Source organism: Leucopleurus acutus (genome assembly GCF_964270905.1).
Source record: "Leucopleurus acutus genome assembly, chromosome: 7".
NCBI lineage: Eukaryota > Metazoa > Chordata > Mammalia > Artiodactyla > Delphinidae > Leucopleurus > Leucopleurus acutus.
This window is the reverse complement of record NC_139150.1, coordinates 106,438,100-106,458,837: the sequence shown is the minus strand read 5'-3', so window position 1 is coordinate 106,458,837 and position 20,738 is coordinate 106,438,100. Positions and strand designations below refer to the sequence as shown.

At 39.3% G+C, this 20,738-nt stretch overlaps 1 protein-coding gene across 1 annotated transcript in view; it reads left to right on the top strand.

Annotated features, from left to right (window-relative positions):
* The window catches only part of KIF13B (kinesin family member 13B), a 186,663-nt gene that overhangs the window by 67,666 nt on the left and 98,259 nt on the right, over positions 1-20,738 (top strand). Inside the window, exons 5-11 of the mRNA XM_082842622.1 lie at positions 290-382; positions 1,190-1,370; positions 5,580-5,667; positions 8,875-9,009; positions 10,990-11,102; positions 12,271-12,382; positions 18,981-19,193. Of these exons, the coding sequence (XP_082698748.1) occupies positions 290-382; positions 1,190-1,370; positions 5,580-5,667; positions 8,875-9,009; positions 10,990-11,102; positions 12,271-12,382; positions 18,981-19,193 (935 nt within the window). The remainder of the gene's footprint in view (positions 1-289; positions 383-1,189; positions 1,371-5,579; positions 5,668-8,874; positions 9,010-10,989; positions 11,103-12,270; positions 12,383-18,980; positions 19,194-20,738) is intronic.

Sequence of the window (20,738 nt, the reverse complement as noted above, 5' to 3'; positions counted from 1 at the left end):
CATTGTTTATAAAATTAGCAGTTCATTGGTTTTTTTTTGGCCGGTGTTGATTCAAGTTCATATTATCAGGAACTTTTCACTCATTTTCTGTTATGTGCTAATAACTAGATATTTCTGAAAGACATAAGCCTTTGGAAGCACTCATCAAGTTTAAAAATCTTGTTTGGTAGATAAACAAGCTGAGAAAAAAAGTGCATTTTTGAGAGTTACGTTTGTTTTTTGTTTTTTTAATTGTTCATATGTAGTTTTGGCTTAAAACATCCTACCTTTTTCTCTGTCATTCTTTCAGGTCAAGATGATGTTTTCAAGTGCCTTGGGGAGAATATCCTTCAGAATGCTTTTGATGGCTACAATGCATGTATCTTTGCCTATGGACAGACTGGTAATTGTTAAATAATCTGTTTTATTTTTAAACTTTAAAGATCCTAACAAAAAAAATACCAAAAAGAATACATATTGCTAGCATCTTATCAGTTGTGATTGATAAAGGAGTGTTTTGACTTCTATACCTCTGTGGTCAACAGGAAAGAAATCTATTTAAAGTGAAGGAGTCACTTTTATAAGGGTATATCGTATAACTTGTCCAATTGAAAACTATTCTTCATGGAAAAATGGTTATGATATTTTCAAGACTTGTTAGGACTATGAGTGATTTAATTTTTTCCTCTATTTTCCTATGCTTTCTAAATTTTCTTTAATGAATATGTGTTTTTGGTACATAGAAAATAATTTTGTAGTAGAAAAATAAGATGACTGATTTCTACACTGTTGCCAAAGGGTAGTGGTAGTAAGTTAATTTGCTCTGGGGCCTGTAGGGATAACGTACATTTTTTATGCTATGATTAGTGGTTGGAAGCAGGCACGTAGTATTCATCATATGGATCTTTCCAGTTCAATTTTAGGAAACTATTCCTACCTCACAATTTTTCAGTCATTTTAGGTCTTTTTTTTCTTTTTTTTACGTATGATGATAGTTAAAGAAGGTTTTTATTTTCTTTCTAAAGGATGTGTACTTCTACATGTATAATTGGAAAGCTTCTCTACTTACTAGTGTCATCATTATATTTGAGTGTATTCCTTATTTGGGACATTTTGCTAAGTGCTAGGATTTTATTATGAGCAATGGAAAGAGGGCTGTGTATTTAAACTTCTCAAGGAGACAGTAATAACTATGATTTCCATTTTTTAGGATCTGGAAAATCTTACACCATGATGGGCACAGCTGACCAACCTGGATTAATCCCAAGACTTTGCAGTGGACTCTTTGAACGAACCCAGAAAGAGGAAAACGAAGAGCAGAGTTTTAAAGTAGAAGTGTCCTATATGGAAATTTACAATGAAAAAGTTAGAGACCTTCTTGATCCCAAAGGGTAAATGACTTTGCGACTTTAATGTTGTGGTATCATGGACTAAAACAGACTTAATAAATTGGCTTAAGTGAAATTTTTTTTTTTTTGCGGTACGCGGACCTCTCACTGTTGTGGCCTCTCCCATTGCGGAGCACAGGTTCCGGACGCGCAGGCTCAGCAGCCATGGCTCACAGGCCCAGCTGCTCCGCGACATGTGGGATCTTCCCAGACCAGGGCACGAACCCGTGTTCCCTGCATCGGCAGGCGGACTCCCAACCACTGCACCACCAGGGAAGCCCCAAGTGACATGTTTTACACTGAACTTGAGTAAAGAGTTATTTTTCTAGTTTTTAGTTATATTAAGAGGTTTCCTGTAGCCAGTTCTGGGCTTTTGAACTAGGGCTGAGATGGGGCAGGGAAGCATGGTTGAGCAGCATGTATTTGGGTTATACTGTCTCTCTCAGATATATCCAAAAGCACAAACAAAAAATACGTATTGATAGTTAAGTTACTGAATATCAGTATAACTGGTATCCTTAATCAAGTAGAGTGTTTTTTGTTTGTTTTAAACCAAGAAATTTCGAATGGAATTCATCTGTTTGCAGGCTGTGACATAATCAGAAATAGTGAAACCTGGACTTCAAGATAGTTCATTTTCATGATTCTCAAGGGGAAAAAGTGTCCAATTTTATGACGTAGGCTTTGAAAGAGAAGTGGCTTAAAAGTATTAGAAAGCCTTCAAGAATGCTGTCCTCATCTGCAGTCATAACTGAGGCTAATGAGGAAGATAAGGGGTATCTGAGGAAATTTGTGCATTGCCCAGAGTTCTCTGAGTTCAGATTTTAAGGAAGTGCAACAATGGAGAGAAAAACAGAAAAACCACAGCCTGTGGCTTATTGCTGGTAAGAGCAGTATTTGGAAGGTCAAAGAGCCACGTGAGCTGAAGCTTATAGAAAGCGCGGAGGACGGCGAGGGCGCGTCTAGTTATTTTGGGATGAAGAGGACGATCAAGGAAAGCTGGTCTCAGAAGCAGTGGGTCACAGCGGCCCTCAATCAAGAGAAAACTAAACCTGTCAGCTCCTCACTGGCATCTGTTTTCTTTAGCAAAGATAATGATCTGCAGGCCTTTCATATGAGGCTGAATTGGCACTTAGTATTTCTTCCCTTTTTTTTGGCTGTGCCGCGCAGCTTGCGGGGTCTTAGTTCCCCGACCGGGGATCTAACTCGGGCCCCTGGACTGCCAGGGAATTCCCGGCACTTAGTGTTTGTTTGTTTGTTTGTTTATTTTATTTTTGGCTGTGTTGGGTCTTTGTTTCTGTGTGCAGGCTTTTTCTAGTTGTGGCGAGCAGGGGCTACTCTTCATTGCAGCGCGCGGGCCTCTCATTATGGTGGCTTCTCCTGTTGGGGAGCGCGGGTTCTAGGTGCATGGGCTCAGTAGTTGTGGCACGCGGGCTCAGTAGTTGTGGCTCGTGGGTTCTAGAGCACAGGCTCAGTGGTTGTGGCACACAGGCTTAGTTGCTCCGCGGCATGTGGGATCTTCCCGGACCAGGGATTGAACCCGCATCCCCTGCATTGGCAGGCGGATTCTTAACCACTGCACCACTGGGGAAGCCCCCGGCACTTAGTGTTTTTATACAGAACTTTACTTAACATTTATCGAGTGATCACTGTATGCCAGGCACTTTGCAGTCATAGATGAAGAGCTCAGTGTGGACAGAATGGGAGTTTTGGAAACAAATAGTTATGAATCAATGCAATAATGCTTTTAAATTGTGAAGGAGGCTCGCACAAAATAGGTGAGAGCAAAGAGGGAGTGACTGCCTTTGCTCGGAGGAGAAGGGAAGATTCTACAGAGAGTGCTTGATAAATTTGTACTGAGTAGGAGTTTGTCCACTGAGAAGCAGGGTGGGAACGATTCAGGCATGGGGACAGCCTGTGCCAGAGCATGGAGGTGTGGAGAAATCAGAGGTTTGGAAAGTGACTCAGCTGTCCAATGGGGTTAAAGGGCAGTATGCACAGATGTTGAAACACGGAACCAAAGGAAGTCCAGAGAGAGGAAGGTTGTGGCCTAGGTAGCCACATCTTGCTAAAAATTGTGCCCCTCTACTTTTTCTGGCTCTGCCTTGAATCCTTTTTCTTGCACCTTCATTTCTGTGAAAAGCATCACTTTCTTTGAGATCCCAGAAATTCCTACTCTTTCCAGAAATTCTTAGCTGACTTCATTTTCATGTTTTATATTCCACAGTGCTTATGTGAATAGCTTGAACTTTACTATCTACGATTTGCTAATAGTCTTTAGTAATATCTTATATGTTTGCCTTGTTTATAGTTTAGTAATTGACAGCATGGGCTTTGGAATCACCTGGCTCTGGATCTAGGTCCTCTACTTGTTACCTATTGGGCAAGGCAAGTTCCTTATGCTTTCTAGGCCTCATTTGTACAGAAGGGATTATAACGTTACATAATATCTCAGAGGGCTGCTGTGAAGATAGACTGGGTTGATAGACCTGAGGTCTTAGAACATTTACTGGCACATAGTAAGTGCTCAATAAGTGTTAGCTGTTGTTGTCTCCATGAAAGTTTCTCGAGGATTTTTGTAGTGTTTCTGAAGAGCCAAAGTGAATGGATTAAAAACTCTGAAGGTGATTCCTTTTCAGCGAAAGATTATTTGAGAGAACCTAGTTATTTTATTCAAGTACTGATTTTATTAATTCACTGCCTACTTTGTGTAGTAATAGAATTGTTTTACTCAAGAGATAATGCAGTATACACTATCTTTAAGAAAAAGGGAAATATGAAAGGAAAAAAGTTGTAATAGTTCTGATCTTTGGATATATTCTAAGTCAAATATTCTATATGTATTATTATTTTTAGAGGTTGGGGGTAGGAGTTTATTAATTAATTATTTTTGCTGTGCTGGGTCTTCGTTTCTGTGCGAGGCTTTCTCTAGTTGTGGCAAGCGGGGGCCACTCTTCATCGCGGTGTGCGGGCCTCTCACTATCACGGCCTCTCTTGTCGCGGAGTACAGGCTCCAGACGCACAGGCTCAGTAGTTGTGACTCACGGGCCTAGTTGCTCCGCAGCATGTGGGATCTTCCCAGACCAGGGCTCGAACCCATGTCCCCTGCATTAGCAGGCGGATTCTCAACCACTGCGCCACCAGGGAAGCCCTCTATATGTATTTTATATACAGTTTTATAGTAGTAAGTAAAGTTTTGGTGGTTGATCCTAGGGTACTGTAAGATTCCAAATCATTAGAAAATAATAAGTTACATAAAACAAGAATCACTTGTAATCTCACCATCAATAAATACTCTTTTTAAAAATTGTAATGTTTAGGGAATTCCCTGGTGGTCCAGTGGTTAGGACATGGCACTTTCACTGCTGTGGTCCGGGTTCAATCCCTGGGCAGGGAACTAAGATCCTGTAAGCTGCACGGTGCAACCAAAAAAAAGAATTGTAATGTTTAGATTTTTTGAAGAGCTTTTTTGACATAGAATCAGTCATCAAATATTCTTTATATTTTTTGGTTGATATCATTAAGTATGCTGTATGCTCTAGGTTTCTGACAGGTGCCCTCTACTGGTTTCATTAGTTCCTTGTTTGTAAGAGGTTTATTTTTTTAACCATAAATGAGTATTTAATTTTATTGAATCATTTTTCAGTTTATTGAAATCATTTATTGAAATGATCATGTATATTTTTTTCCTCTTTAGTCTATCATTGTGGTAAAGAGCATGAATCTTCGTTCAGTGTTAAAACAACCTAGCAGCCCTGGGACAGTCCAACTTTATGTTTTTAAATCACTGTTAGATTCAGCCTGTTGTCTTTATTTTTGTCCGTTTATATTTGTTTGTCTTTATTCATGACTGAGTTTTGTCTGTAGTTTTCTTTCTTTTGCACAGTTAGCATTTATTGAGTTTCTGCTCTTTGTGCCACATTCTGTGATCTGACAAGTAGAGTGTTTGTATTTATCTGACTCTGCATTCTTTGTGGTAGTAGACATCCCACAGTGTACCCTTTTGAGTGATGTGAGATTTTACCACATTACGAAGTTTTTCTTACTAGTCAAGATCTTAAGTTTTGGTTTAAATTCTTCTGGGATCAAGTCTGTTTGTTCTACTTATGTGGGATCTTTGTTGAATTCAGTATGTATTTTTATTGCGCATGGCCGAGTCCTTTTAAACAGGTTAATTGTTTAAAAATTGATTCTTTTGTTTTTACTGAACAGAAGCCGTCAAACGTTAAGAGTCAGAGAGCACAGTGTGTTGGGACCCTATGTCGATGGACTTTCTAAACTGGCTGTCACAGGCTACAAGGTAACAACATCCTTTATGTGAACTACTAAAATTCACTGTAGCAAATTTTTTTGTTGTTGAATTTGTGATCTTTTGCTGAAAAAAAAATTATGGTAGCATCACTTAATAAGTCACAAAAATGTTTGTAAAAAAGTTACAAAAACCTTTATTAAAAAGCTTTGGGTCAGTTTAATTTTGAGAGAAGGTATACATATTTGCAAGGCATACCTGTTCATCTATTGTGAGACACATTTTTTCCATTTTTATGAGCTCTAAAATTGTGATATTCCTTACGATTGTATCTTAAAATGATAAATGGCAGTATTTTTTTCTTCTGTAGTAGTACATAAAATAATGATGTTGCTTATGATTTTGTTGATTTAATGAAATAAAATATGAGTTGAGTAGTTGGAATTCAAAGCCTGTTTCTAATTTGAGAGAATCACTCTTTTACCTTTAGTTACTAGTTCTCTTCATTTTCAAACTTCACAGTTATGCTTTGTGTGAATCCGTTGGGCTTTCCTCGTTGGGAAGATGGGGGTAGGGTGAGCTGTGATGTAATATCCATTGAATTAAGAGTCAGAGACTGTTGATGGTGACAGTCTTCTCATATGACTCCTATATGACTCTGGATTGTTTCCTCTATCTCACCAAGCTTCTTTGTCCTAATTTTTAGAATGGAAATTAGTTTTATTGTCTTGACTATCTTTTGAGGTAGATTCATTAGTTCCTTTGTTCATTAATCACATTCTATCATTTGGTCAATGATACTTCATTTAGTAAACACTATTTACTTCATTTAGTAAGCATTTATTGAATACCTGTTATATGCCAGGCATTGTGCTAAGTGCTGAAGAAACAAAAAAAAAAATGAATGAGGTGGTCCATTCCCTCAAGATGCTTGCAGATGTTATAAAGGTATTATAAAACAACATGATTTTAAGTGCAGTGAGAGATGCATTGTTCAGGATTCATGGTAGTTTGGAGGAGGAATACCTGCCTTCAGTGGATATGTAGGTGTCCAGGGAGGGTGGTATCCAGGAAAGCTTCCTGGAGGAGATCAAATGAGATAGTGCATGTGGAAAGTCTTAGAAAACTCTACGGTATCATATAAATGTTAAGTATTGTTGTTTTGATAATGATATTTGAGAGCTTATTTCTGCAACAGTGCAGAGAGATCAAGATTTTTTTGAGAGCTCAGAGAGATTGGAAAGTATAAAAAGACATTTTATTCAAAAAATTAAAAGATTCAATAAAGAGCTTTATGTAGGAGACAACAGATTAAAAATCAGTGAATGTCTAGATGATTAGAGACCAATGAATAAATGTAGGCTAGGGACTTCCGTGGTGGCGCAGTGGTTAAGAATCTGCCTGCCAGTGCAGGGGACATGGGTTCAAGCCCTGATCTGGGAGGATCCCACATGCCGCAGAGCAACTAAGCCCATACACCACAACTACTGAGCCCGCGCTCTAGAGCCGGCGAGCCACAACTACTGAGCCTGCATGCCGCAACTACTGAGCCCGCATGCCACAACTACTAGAGCCCAAGCTCCGCAACAAGAGAAGACACCCCAGTGAGAAACCCGTGCACCTCAACGAAGAGTAGCCCCCGCTCACCGCAACTAGAGAAAGCCCGCACACAGCAATGAAGACTCAATGCAGCCATAAATAAATAAATAAATTAATTAAAAGAACAAACAAAAAACAAGAAACATTTAGTTTTAAAAAATGTAGGCTAAATAGAATAAAGCTTTTTCATTAAGTGTCAGGATTGTAAGATTTAATGGATCTAAAATGGATTTGGAACATCTAGAAAATTGTAAATGTTACATTTTGTTGTTTTTCCATTCTGGTGCCAACTTCTACCTCTTTTTGCAGTATTTTTACTTTGAGGCTTGTTATGTATCATGTTGAATTTGTCCTTAAATGTTATTCTTTTTCCTTTATATAGGAAAATAGAATCTTATTATTTTCAGTTTTTCATATATATGTGTCAGTTAGGATTATGTTTGGCTGCATATAACTGAAAATAATATAACAGGACTTAAGTGCTTTGGAATATGAATTATTATCTGTTTTGTTCCTATGTATCCTCAGTATCTTAAAATGTACCTGGCTTGTAGTAGGTGCTTTCTGTATTTATTAGAGTGAACAAATGAATGAATGGTGAGAGGGCTGGTATGGCGACTCCAAAGCTGCTGTTAGGATCTAGATTCCTTCCAGCTTTCCACATAGAGCCAGGTCTTCAGTAATGCCCTTGTTCTCATAGTTCAGGATGGCTCAGAACCAGCATGTGATAGTGTGCCTATTCCCTTTAAGGTGAATTCCCAGGTGACTTTTTGTCTCATCCGCTAAAAGTTAGTCATATCACCAGGCTGAGTTGCAAGGGCATCTGGGAAGTGCAGTCTCTTAGTTCTGCTGCAGTGTGCTCAGCTAAAGATGGGGTTCCTTTACTGGAAACAGGAGGCTGGATAAAGGAAGGCAACTAGTACACTCTCTCTCACAAGTACAGTATGTTTCTTGTTCCTCATTAAAATCCTTGTAAGGTAGATGATGTCATAGCTGTATTGTTATTTATGAAACTAGATTTCAGACTGCTTAAGTAACTGTTTTAGAGCTTATAACATAAAAAAAAAACCCTCAAAGATCCCATGATCTTTCGAGTGTATCATGCTGTCTCTGTTTTAGTTACAATGGCAATGAAGTAGTGAATCTGTGCAGAAAATTAGTCTCTTGATGTCCTCATTTTTAAAAACAGGTCTGGTAAGATGTACACCAATGCGGTGATGTAATGCTTTGCCTGTGTGAAGGGGTTACAAATTATTTTTGTTTGCTGTTTATTTATGCAATCTAATTTGATTTACCAATTAACTTCTATTACTATAATTAAATAAGCTAAAGTTTTTCAGATTTCTAGATGAGATGAGGATTGGCATGGCATGTTTGTCCATCTTGTGGGACTTCAACATGTAGCTTCTAAACTTTTCCAATTCTTGGTCAGGGCTGCTGCTTTATTCTGCACCTACAGTAAATAATGTATTTTATTTGAGTTTTCAGAGATAGTGCTGGCTGTTGTACTCTGTGGGGCATAATGTTCATCGAGAAACAGAATGTAAACTCCAAATGTGGTTGACTAAGTAGTGAAACTTGGAATGCATTTCGTAGTATAGCAGAGTTTTAATGTTTATTAGATAATGAAATGTGTGTCTATGACTTGTTTCCACTTAGGATATTGAATCTTTGATGTCTGAAGGTAACAAATCTCGTACAGTTGCTGCAACCAACATGAATGAGGAGAGCAGCCGATCACATGCAGTCTTCAAAATCACCCTCACACACACTTTATATGATGTGAAGTCCGGGGTAGGTGTTCAGATACATGACCTTTTTTTTTTTTTTTTTTTTTTAATTTCTAAAGTGGATCATGGTTTATCTTATTCCCTTCAGGTGTTAGATGACTTAAAGTCCTAGCCAGGCATGTGTATCAATTAGGACTCAGGACAAGAAACAGAAGCCACTCTAGGTAAACAGAAAGGGATTTAATAGAGGGAATTGGATGATTACAGAGTTGTTGGTACACCTTCTGAGGAGTGATTTCTAGACTAAATCTCTAGGAATAACCTCCAGAAGGGCACAGATCTCATCCAGTGAGGATGGTACTACCCCTGAGGCCACCCCCAGACCTGTGAGTTCCAGGCACACCCCAGAGCTGTGATCCAAGATACAGGAGTCAGTGAGGCCACCTTCTTAGAGCCCTGGTAGCTGGAGAATGTGAGCTGGGATGCCTTTTTAGGAAAACTCATATATCCACACTCCTGCTTGCCAGCAGAAAATAAGCCAAAATGGGTGAGGGGGATGACCTCTACTTTGTTTCTGCCTTCTAAATCTTAAGCAAGAATATGTGATTGACAGAACCTAAGTCACATCCTGAGCCTTGGCTGCAAGGGAGTCTGAGAAATGTAGGTTTTAGCTCTCCACCCTCTCCAAATAAAGGAAGTTGGAACAGAAGTTATACAAGCTGATGGCCCATAGTCTCTGCCATAGCATTTTTTGAGCTTTCAACTCTGATGGCAAACTGTATAAGCTAATAATACTCTAGCTGATTTAGTGGAGTTTCTTTTGAAGTGTTACCTTCTGCTAAACAGCAAAGTGTTAGAAGGAGTAAGTTATACTGGGGAACTTGTACTATAAGATTCTAGATTTGTGGGATAATTTTTTGAGCATTTGGACTTGAAGCTTATGAAAAGTAACAGAGCCAGAGATGTGTATGCTTCTATCACACTGAAAACTTGTGTGTTGGCTCATACATTTGTGTTTTCCCTCTTACTTTTTATGTGAACTTTTGCATATTTTATTACTACCCTCCAGCGAATCAATTTCAAATACCAGAAGCTAAAATGATCACCCTGGCAAAGTGCTGTATTTTGGCAAGATTTTCATTTGCTGAGAGCATATTTTTCTTCTTTTACCATCACAGCAAGATTAGTGCAACGACAAAAAGTTCTTTGTTTTCTATTTCCTTTTCAGCATAAAACAAAAAACATACTGACTTTTTTTTTTAAACCAAAAGTACTTTTGATTTGGGAAGCTTAATACCCTTTTGTTAGCAACATGTTTATTTATGAAAATAAGTATAAATGTATACTTTAAAGGAAAGTTTTAAAACGTGATCCAGTCTATAGATTTTGGCGTTGCTTTCCCGCATTTCTTACATTGCTGCAGAAGTATAAACTATCTGGTTTTGAACTATCTGTTTTGAACTATCTGTTTTGAACATTTTTGATAAAGGAAAATGTCAGTATGTAGAATAACTAGAAAAATATGTAAATTTAATACCTGAAATTATGAAACAAGGGAATTATTATATGAATAATATGAAAAATTTTAGAAAGCATTGGGTCTTTGAGGGATCCTTCTGTTGTATAAAAGTCAGATTTTTTTGTATCATAAGAAATTCAACTATTTTCTCTCAGGATTATTGGTAAATATATATGAAATTTTAAGCGTGGTTTCACATATTAAAATTTATACCTTATGAATAGTGCTTTTGTATACTTCTCTAAGAAGATTTTGTTGGGTTCCCTTCAAAATGTACCATATTGGGGGGCACTGTTTTGTTTTGAGATAGTTTTCTGTCTGGATTCGTAGTTGTGTATAATTTTGTGTGTATCTACTACTAGATTGTGTAGTTTTCTTACACTGTTATGTAGCAGCACAAATTAACTTTAAAATAACAACAGACACGCTTTAATAAAGGATTTAGATAATAAACTCATTCGGTAGAGATGTATCACTTTCTGTATTCTGTAACTGTTTGTTAGTATTTGTCGATTTGCTTCCTAGACATCTGGAGAGAAAGTGGGCAAGCTGAGCTTGGTTGATTTAGCCGGCAGCGAGCGAGCGACGAAAACGGGAGCGGCAGGTGACAGGCTGAAGGAGGGCAGCAACATCAACAAGTAAGTTGTCCAGAAGCCTGCCTCTGTTGCTTCAGTGACTTAGTAGCCAAAAGGGGGAACTTCTGTAGTTATTGAAAGAATAGGATTCCGGAATGACTGAGGCTATAAATAGTGTAGAACTTTTTTTCAGAGATATTTTTTAAGGGCCCGAGCCTGTTTTATGTTTTGTTGAGAGGCCTTCTGGGGCTGAGGAGCACAACCTCAGTCAAGTCCAAGGTTTCCCAAGGGCAGCCCTATTGAGGTTCGGGGCCAGGGAGTTCTTTGTCCCAGGGAGTGGTCCTATGCCTCATAGGATGTTTAGTGGCATCCCTGACCTCTACCCACTAGGTGGCGGCAGTACTTGCCATCTCTCTCCCCAGCCCGAGTTGTGACAACATAGATTATCTCCAGATACGGCCAGCTGCCCCCTGTGGGGACATAGTCACCCTCCAGTTGAGAGCCACTGGTCTAAGCTATAGAAACAAACAAAGATAATCGGAGTATCAGAGTCCAGCTGTGGATCTTGGCGTGGGTGTCACTGTCTGAACAAACAATAACGTGTACTGGCTACATCGGGCTTTGCTTTTTATGACAGCTGTGGTGCTTATTTATACCAAGGTTTTACTTTACAAAGTAATATTTTGTGCACCAAGTCCTTCATATGGTTATACATTTTCTTACCTTAAGCTATATTGTTAGCCCCTTGGGGGCAGGAATCTTTTCCATCCTTGTGGCTCCCAGAAGGACACTTAGTGAGACAGTCATCAGTAACCAGCTGGAGATCATAGAATACCATCATCCAGATGCTACGCTATTATTTATTTATATATATATGAATGTTCTTGCCTTGTACTATGTTTTAGTTAATCGTATTGTGTTTGTGGCATCCTTTCTTAAAGATATGTGGTATTTGTGTCATTATCTTGACCTAATGGTTTACAGCTTACATTTTTTTTTTTTTTACAAAAATGAAAAAAAAATTGAACTAAGCAATTTTATAGCTTACAGTAGTATTAGAGGGATATCAGCATTTAGAGTTTATGTGTTCTTAACCTGAGCAGCAAAATGCTGACAACAGTGCTGTTCTCGTGCTGGTACAAAGGCATCTTGATGTTCAGTCTTTGTGCTAAAATGTGACATTTGATACACTCAGGTTTTTACGATTATTACGGTTTGTTGCACCATGCAGGTCCCTCACAACCCTCGGTCTGGTTATCTCAGCCCTAGCAGATCAGGGTGCTGGCAAAAACAAGAATAAATTTGTTCCATATCGTGACTCAGTTCTCACTTGGCTGCTCAAAGTAAGTTTTTTCCCCCCTTTCTGGGATGCTCTTGGTGGTTGGTGAAAAGGAAGAATAAAGAGTAGACTATTGATTTCTCCCAATTATAATTTCCTACATCAGTGTTCAAATTTATAATCATTAGACTCTTACATGATAGTCCTAATTTTAATGGATTAAGCATGGGTTTCTTTCTGATTCACCAGGACCCGGAAGCAGGGGGGTTTGCGGCACACCGAATCGCACAGTCGCCTCTGAGATTTGGGGACTAGAACAGGACCTAGTGCTGATCTGATAGCTGAGCGTGTCATAGGAAAGGGGTTTCCACTGTGTTCCAGACCCAGCTGGACTGCTCCTTCCTTCTCACAGACTCCTTTTGTCTGGTGGACATTTTGGATCTTCTTTTTCTGTTTAACTTCCATACTACTCACGATCATTTTAGTTTGCTTTCAGCTGCTTAAAGCTGTTGTTAAAAGATAGAGTAGAGCACACAGTCATTCACTGGTTAATTGATTCAGCATGAATGAGAGAAATGGAAATGAGGAAGAAAAAGCCTGTATGAAGCGCTGTGAGGAGGATGTAAGGAAACGCTAGATACTCCTTGCCCTGTAATCACTCAGTCCAGTAAGGGAGAGAAGTTGTGTACACAGAATACTATAACACAAGTGGGTGATTCCATGAGAGAGAAGAAAATGGCATGTAATTGGAGTTTGGTGAAGAGAGAGACTATTTCCAGGTTTCTTCTAGTCTTTCAAGATTCCCTTTGGTCTTGATAGAGCTGGTGTGGTGGATTAGGTATTGGACTGGGAGTTAGAGGATATCAAATCTAGTGACAATTTAACTGCTTATAAAGTTGCCAACCTGCAATAAAATATTTTACCTAATCCTCTTTTAAAAAATGTTTTCAAAATGGAAAAATAATTTTGTGAGCCCTGTTTAGTTGTGTGATGGCTTATTTTCTCAGTGATCAAGAATTTATTGAATACCTGTTACTCACTGTGCTAGTGGTTGAGCATATAAAGATGAGTTAAGCGCAGGCAGCTAAGTAGAGAACACAGCTTTTGACATGTTTAGAGAACCATGTTTGTAAAGGGAGTAGGGTTTTCTTCTAGTTTCTACACCCTGTCAAAAGCTTTACTAGTATTCAACTTTACTTTCTAAAACTCTACACAGTGTTTGAGCACGCTTTATTAAGTGAAATTTGCCACAGTAGAAAATCAGGTAGATTACTTCCTTTGGCCAAAATGCAATAAAAGTAGAAATTTAAAACAAAAGGATAGGGACTTCCCTGGTGGTGCAGAGGTTAAGAATCCGCCTGCCAATGCAGAGAACACGGGTTCGAGCCCTGGTCCGGGAAGATCCCACATGCCGCGGAGCAACTGAGCCTGTGCGCCACAGCTACTGAGCCTGTGCTCTAAAGCCTGTGAGCCACAACTACTGAGCCCGCTCGCCTAGAGCCCGTGCTCCGCAACAAGAGAAGCCACCGCAATGAGGAGCCCGCGTGCAGCAACAAAGACCCAACACAGCCAAAAATAAATAAATAAATAAAACAAAACAAAAAGATAAACAAAATTTGATGATTAAAAACCACCTGTAGGGCTTCCCTGGTGGCACAGTGGTTGGGAGTCCGCCTGCCGATGCAGGGGACACGGGTTCATGCCCCAGTCCGGAAGGATCCTGCATGCTGTGGAGTGGCTGGGCCAGTGAGCCGTGGCCGCTGGGCCTGCGCGTCCAGGGCCTGTGCTCCGCAGCGGGAGAGGCCACAGCGGTGAGAGGCCCGCGTACCGCAAAAAAAAAAAAAAAAAAACCACTTGTAAATAACTCTTGAATTAAAGGGATACATATTATAAAATGTTTAATTACCAAGGAAATAATTGTCTCAAGTGTCAGTAATTAACCTTGAAGTCTCATTTGTTTAATTTCCAGAAGAAATCTCAATATGATACTTCTTCCTCACACTTTCCATAGAAATATCTCCTGATCATTCCTGATGATTTCTGGATGTGCTTGATTTAAAAGAATATTCATTGTCCTGTCGTTCCAGTGTTGCTGCTTCAGTCCATTTAACCCAACAATAAGAAATACTTTGTTAAGTTGACATAGTTAAAATGGCCTAGGTTAATCATTGAGTGTCCATCCCATAGGCTGGAGGCCAGGAGAGCTTGGGTCAGGAGAATCAGGTACTGTGCAAAGTGCTTCACATACATTATCTCATTTATTCCTTGGAAGGCAGATGGTGGTGTTCCCATTTTACAGATGCGGCAACGGACACAGAACCTGCAAGTGACAGAACCAAGATTGGAATCCAGGGCTGACCTTGCTGCCCATCTTCTGTTGCCTAGGCTGTGCTCTTCTTACCAAAGGTTTCTTTTCACTAGAAAGAGAAGCACCTTACTTTTACCAAATGTGATAGAAACTGTTGAATATAATTGAACTTGAAGAACAAAACTAAACACTTTTTTAAAAAGCTCACTTTATCTTCTGTTTAATAAAACTAGGCTATGATTGTAACTTCTATGTGTTAATTCTTAGGCTAAAAAAATGAATAGTTTCCTTGATCTTTGTCATATTTTTCCTGAAAAACTACATGACCCTCTTTACGATGTTTGACTTTTGTACAAGATCATAAGTAGGGGCATTTTTGTAAAACCTATGCTGGGGTTTAAACAGTTTTCCCCAAAGCCTTTTGGAATCCATTGCTACACAAATCATTCTCCTTTCAGGTGTCTTTTATGTCCTTCTTTAATTCTCAATTAGTCTAATTCTTCCTGATCCTTGTTTGACTTGGTATGATGCTAGTATTCTCCACTGTGACTTTCATCCAACTCATAAAATGGCTCATCCTTTATAAGATTTGCAGTTTCTTTTTAAAGTTTTTTTTTTGCATTGTGTTCACATTATAATTATGTAGTGCTCTTAGAGTCAAAGAAACTGCTCACACTTGGTGATTTGGCAGGTGGGGGTGTGACGGGGGGGATGGGGATGGATGTGACTGCTCTTCTCTCAGGCAGGGTTGAGCGCTTACTCATTTGGTAAGTGGTCAGTGGAGAACTGTTTCATATTAAGATTATGTTTTCTTCTCTCTGTGACTTTCTAAATATAGGTCTTAACATCAATAACTTCCTGTAATGAGTGCTCCAACAATGAATATCTTTGGAATTCATCTACTTTTTTGCATCCTTACTGCCAGTTACTTAATGAATAATGAAGGCTTTCTTCTCTCGCCTGGGTGATTGAAACTTCTTTCCTGGGCTTTCCTAGTTCATTCCGTTCTTTACAGTTAGGTTGCTGTCTTTCTAAATTAATACTCTTCTTAAACTTAAATGTCTTCAGTAACTCTCCAGGGGCACTTATGATAAAGTCCAAGTTATTTAAAGACTTGTGGTTTACTAGGCCCCTCCCTACTTGTCAGTGTTCAGCTTTTGCTTCTTGACATTATCAGTTCTAGCTGAGTGATGAGTACTTTTACTTCTAGGACTTTGCTCTTACTCTGCTGGGAACAGTCTTCCTCCTCTCTTCAATCCCTCTTCCTACTTCCCTCTCCCATCCCCTTTACCTAGGTGATGCTTATTCATCTTTAGGTGTCAAATGTCACTTTCTCTGGGAGTCTTTTCTAACCTTTCAAGACTGGGCTTTCTGCTTTTTCTCTGTTTTCCCAGACCATATTGTATTTACCTCTACTTTAGTTCTTAGCATATAGTATTTGCTCACCAGCATTGCCCTCTAGATGGTAAACTCCGTGAAAAGTTGAATGAATGAATAATTTCAGCTCTGCTCTGCACTAGCATTATGACCTTTGGTAAGCCTGTCAATCTTCCTGGGTCCTATTTTCTCGTCTGTAAAATGAAATAATTTGATTAGGTGACTTCAAAGAGTTCTTTCAGCTTTAAAAAATTCCGACTTCCAAAATTCTTTCTCATGTCCATTTAATTTGCAGTTTCTGCGTTTGAAACAAAGCTCATCTGATTTGCCTAATTAAACAATTAAAGAGTAAACAAGAAGCATTATACTTTCTCCTTGAATGAGTGCCAGTTCTTTTGTTGCTGTTTCCTTTTTGCTGATGGCATGAGGCCATTTTTGAATATGAGCATATTGTTGCTCATGCACAAGGGCTTTTAAAATGTCAAGTATTAAAAAAAAAATGTCAAGTATTTGTTGTTTGCCAGGTTTCCTTTTCTCAGCACAAATTGAAGCACAGTATGCATGCTTTTCTCCTGTGGTAGTTATTGTTACGAATCCCCTTCTACCCAACCGCATTTGCTCTTCCTGTGGGCTAAGAGAATGCAGTGGTTCTGGAAGGGCAGCAGTGTACCACGGCGCTGCTTGTGAACTGAATTCCAGCCTGAGATGTAATTCCTATGATCTTGATATATGACATTTGAATTCCATTAACGTGCATGGGATTCTTCTTGACATCTTTCTGGAAGTTGCCAAAGCTGGGCACCAGCAATGTGAGATCAGTGTCTGGAAGTAGAGTGAAGCAAGCAGTCATCCAGACTTTGCAGAAATTGCCTTTGCTTTCTAAAGCCCAGATTACTTTCATTTCCTCCCTTTTCATGCATCGAAGAGTTATTTCCTTCAATGATATAATTATCTTAGCTGTGTTTTCTGTGGAAAACCAAAATTTTAGTAATGGATGAATAAGGGGACGTACTGTTTGTGATTATATTGGACTGTTAGCAACACCTAGGGAATAATTTTGTTTCTGGCACTAGGACAGAACAATTTGGAAAGGCTTCAGGTCTGAACTCTCTCTGTTGCCAGGTGTTATTTTGTTACTGTGCTATCGTGGGTAGCTGTGAGGGAGTGGAAATCATATTGGACTGGAAGGTAGAATACAACTGGGCAGGAATGTTTTCACTTCACTAGTTCTGGATCTGTAGGCAAGGTATTTAACCTCCTTTGTCAGAACAAACCTCTGGTTTTTCATCAGTAAAATGGGGATACTAATACTCTAATTCACAAAAGGCTGAGGACTGAATAATCTCTGCACAAAGGTGTATAAATCACGGGTGGTTCAAGCAAATTTTAGAAATACTGATAACGGAAAACATTTCTATCTTCAAAAGTAAGAATTTTGTATTGATTAATGCAGGCCAAAGGTAGAGTTGGCTTTCTTGTGATCTAATGAATTCCTCATTAGTGGCCAGCCTGAGTATTCTCTCTAATATTGTGAGTCTATAATTCAGTGATACTTTACTACTGAAAGGGGGCATTGAATCTAGTCTTCTGGGTAACTCTCATCCTGAGATAGAGTAGTGGGAGTTATCTATGGCTGTGCAACAGATTACCCTGAAAACTCAGTAGCTGGGAGCAGCCATCGTTTGTTACCTCAGAGTTTCTCTGGGTCAGGATTCCAGGTGCAGCCTGAGTGTTCTGGGAGGGGTCTCTCCTGTGGCTGCAGTGCAGGCGTCATCTGGGGCTGCAGTCCTTGCCTGGCTGCTGAGGTTGGATCTGCTCACCTGAGTGCTTGTGGGCAGGTGTCAGAAGATGTGTTTCCAAACTCACTCCTGAGGTCTCTTCCTCGGGCTGCCTCACCTCATGGCAGTGGTTTCCCTGAGTGAGAGAAAACACCCACAACAGAAGCCAGTCTTTTATAATCTAATCTCAGACGTGGCAAGCCATCAGTTCTGTGTTCTCTTCCTTAGAGGCAGATCAGAGTCCCGCCCACACTCAGGGAAGGGGAAGACATGGTGGTGTGAATTCCAGGAGGCGTAGATCTCTGGGGGCCGTCTCAGAGGCCGCCTGCGCAGCTGGATTTCATGCAGCCTTTGTGTGGTGAAGCGGCGTGGGGTAGACTTGACTTCCCAAGTCCTGTTTTGTAATCCTGAGTTATATCTAGTTATTTTTTAATGTTCTCAAGGGGAAGTCGTTTTTTGAATTTGTTGAAGCCCATCCTAAAGTCCCTTTAGCGGTTTTCTCTAATGGAGATGAATGTCTTTTTTTCATCACCCTTATCTGAACTCTAGAAGCGGTTGTATAGAAGTTGAAGCCTGTTTCAGTAGTTTTTGAAGTGCTGTCAGATGGAATACGATGAAGTACCTTCAGTGTATCTTTTGTTTTCTAAGACCATAATTGTACCTTATGTTTTAAAAAATTTACAAGGTGCTTGATAGCATTATAACAGCACCACTTTCTGAGCTATTATTCAGGCTTCACAGAGACTCCAGGTACATGGCGTTATGGAGTAGATTGTAGGTAATCACTCTTTGATCAAATACTGTTACGACTGTTCAGTCTTCTCAGGGAGATTTTGTAGGCACTTAAGAAAGCATCCTTTTTTATTCTGAGCAGTCTGCTGACTTATGGTATCATGTTGCCTGTTAAAAGAGGACAAATTGACTTAGAATTAATTTTTATTAAACTGAAATAAGTGTGGGCTTCATTGTATTTCCCAGTTCTTTCTCAAAAACCAAAGCTACCTTTTGCAGAAAAGTAGCTTTTGCCAGCGAAGAAAGAGCATGGGACTGGGAGCCAGTATACCTGTACTTAAGTCCTGGCTTTGTCCTTAAATCTGTGTTTGACCTTGGGACCTTATCTCATCATATGGGGCTTCAGCGTTCCCATATGATGTTTTCTTCCAACTTTAAAATGGTATTCAATTTCTTTTCTTCTCCAGGACAGTCTTGGGGGTAACAGCAAGACAGCCATGGTAGCTACTGTGAGTCCGGCCGCTGACAACTATGACGAAACCCTTTCAACCCTGCGGTATGCAGATCGTGCCAAGAACATCGTGAACCACGCTGTGGTGAACGAGGATCCCAATGCACGGATTATCCGGGACCTCCGAGAAGAAGTAGAAAAACTCCGAGAGCAGCTAACCAAAGCGGAGGTATGAGGCACCGCCGAGCAGCATTATGGGTCTAGGAAAATCCAGTAAAGCTAGAACTTGAATTTTCTTCCCCCAGGGCCATAAGTGATGAGTAGAATTTTTGAATTTCCTATAGGATGAGAAATTTGAGATGAGTAATAAAGGAAGACAGATAAATTGTCATAGTTGAAATTTAGGTAGTTTTTACAGGTGTTAAAGGATTGAATAGGAGAGAATAAGGGGAATTGAGAAAATGTTTCTTTCCACAGTATAGGCAGCCGACGAGAAAAGAGGTACAGTAGAATAGGGTAGAGAAAGAGAGATGCTTGAAACAAAAATAGATACAACTTAATACTAGTGCAGCAAATGGTGGTGAACGTGCATAGGCTAATTAGAAGAGGAATCAAACAGATTTGTGTTGTATCAGATGTTCGCAGGTTGAAGTCCAAACAGAAATCCTAAGGAGGTCTTGCACACCATAATAAGCTAGTTTTTCCATGTTATGGGTTAATTATGTTCATAGGAAAAAATATAGCAGAAGTAGCCATCTGTTTAAAACTGCCCTGTTTCACTATCCTTTGTACATTCTATAGTGTATGATATTTATGTTCCATTACTGAATTTAAAACCTACACAATTCTAACCAAAAATCTTTTTTATTAATTTTTAAAGATTTATTTTAAAAAATTTATTTTATTGAAGTATAGTTGATTTACAGTGTTGTGTCAATTTCTGCTGTGCAGCACAGTGATTCAGTTGTATACATATTCTTTTTCATATTCTTTTCCATTATGGTTTATTACAGGATATCAAATATAGTTCCCTGTGCTATTCAGTAGGACCTTTTTGTTTATCCATTCTATACGTAATATTTTCAAATGCTTATCCTTTTATCAAAAGTGGGATGAAATGTCAGATTCAGGATCCCTACTTTAATTAGCATTTCTGTTCCCATTATTTCCAAGCACTGTGGGATTCTTTCTTGGGCCTAAGGCCATAGCCCTCTTCTCATGACCTGTTTTCTGGTAGTATAACAGTAAATTACATGGTCCAAACAATTATCTTGACTGTATTTTTGCCTGTTGAATCCTATCCTGTTTTTACAGGAATAATTTTACAGTTCATCAAGATTCTTTGAAAGTTCGTTTCTGTCTTCCTGGTATCAATAACACCGTCCAGTTTTCAACATGTGCAAATTTAGTCTGCATATACTTGAAGAAATACCCAAAGTCATCAATTAAGAGTAGAATGAGTCACACATATGAGTCTAGACCTATTGAGATTTAAAAAACTAAGCCCTTGGTAGCTTGAACTTTTTATCTCCCTAAATGTAATTAGATCTCACAGTAACAACAGGTTAGAGAAAAATGAAAAGGTTAAGTCTTCTTTCAAACCCACTGGATAACTAGGTGAGTCTGTGGGACCCACACAGTCTGGATGCTGTGGGTCAGTGACAGTCCTTGTGTCTTAGGCAGGTCAGGGACCCCAGTGAGCTATAGAGCTAAGAAGAGTCAGGTTGTTCCTCTTGTCCTCCTGGATTTAGCGAATTCTTTTTTCAGGGCATTG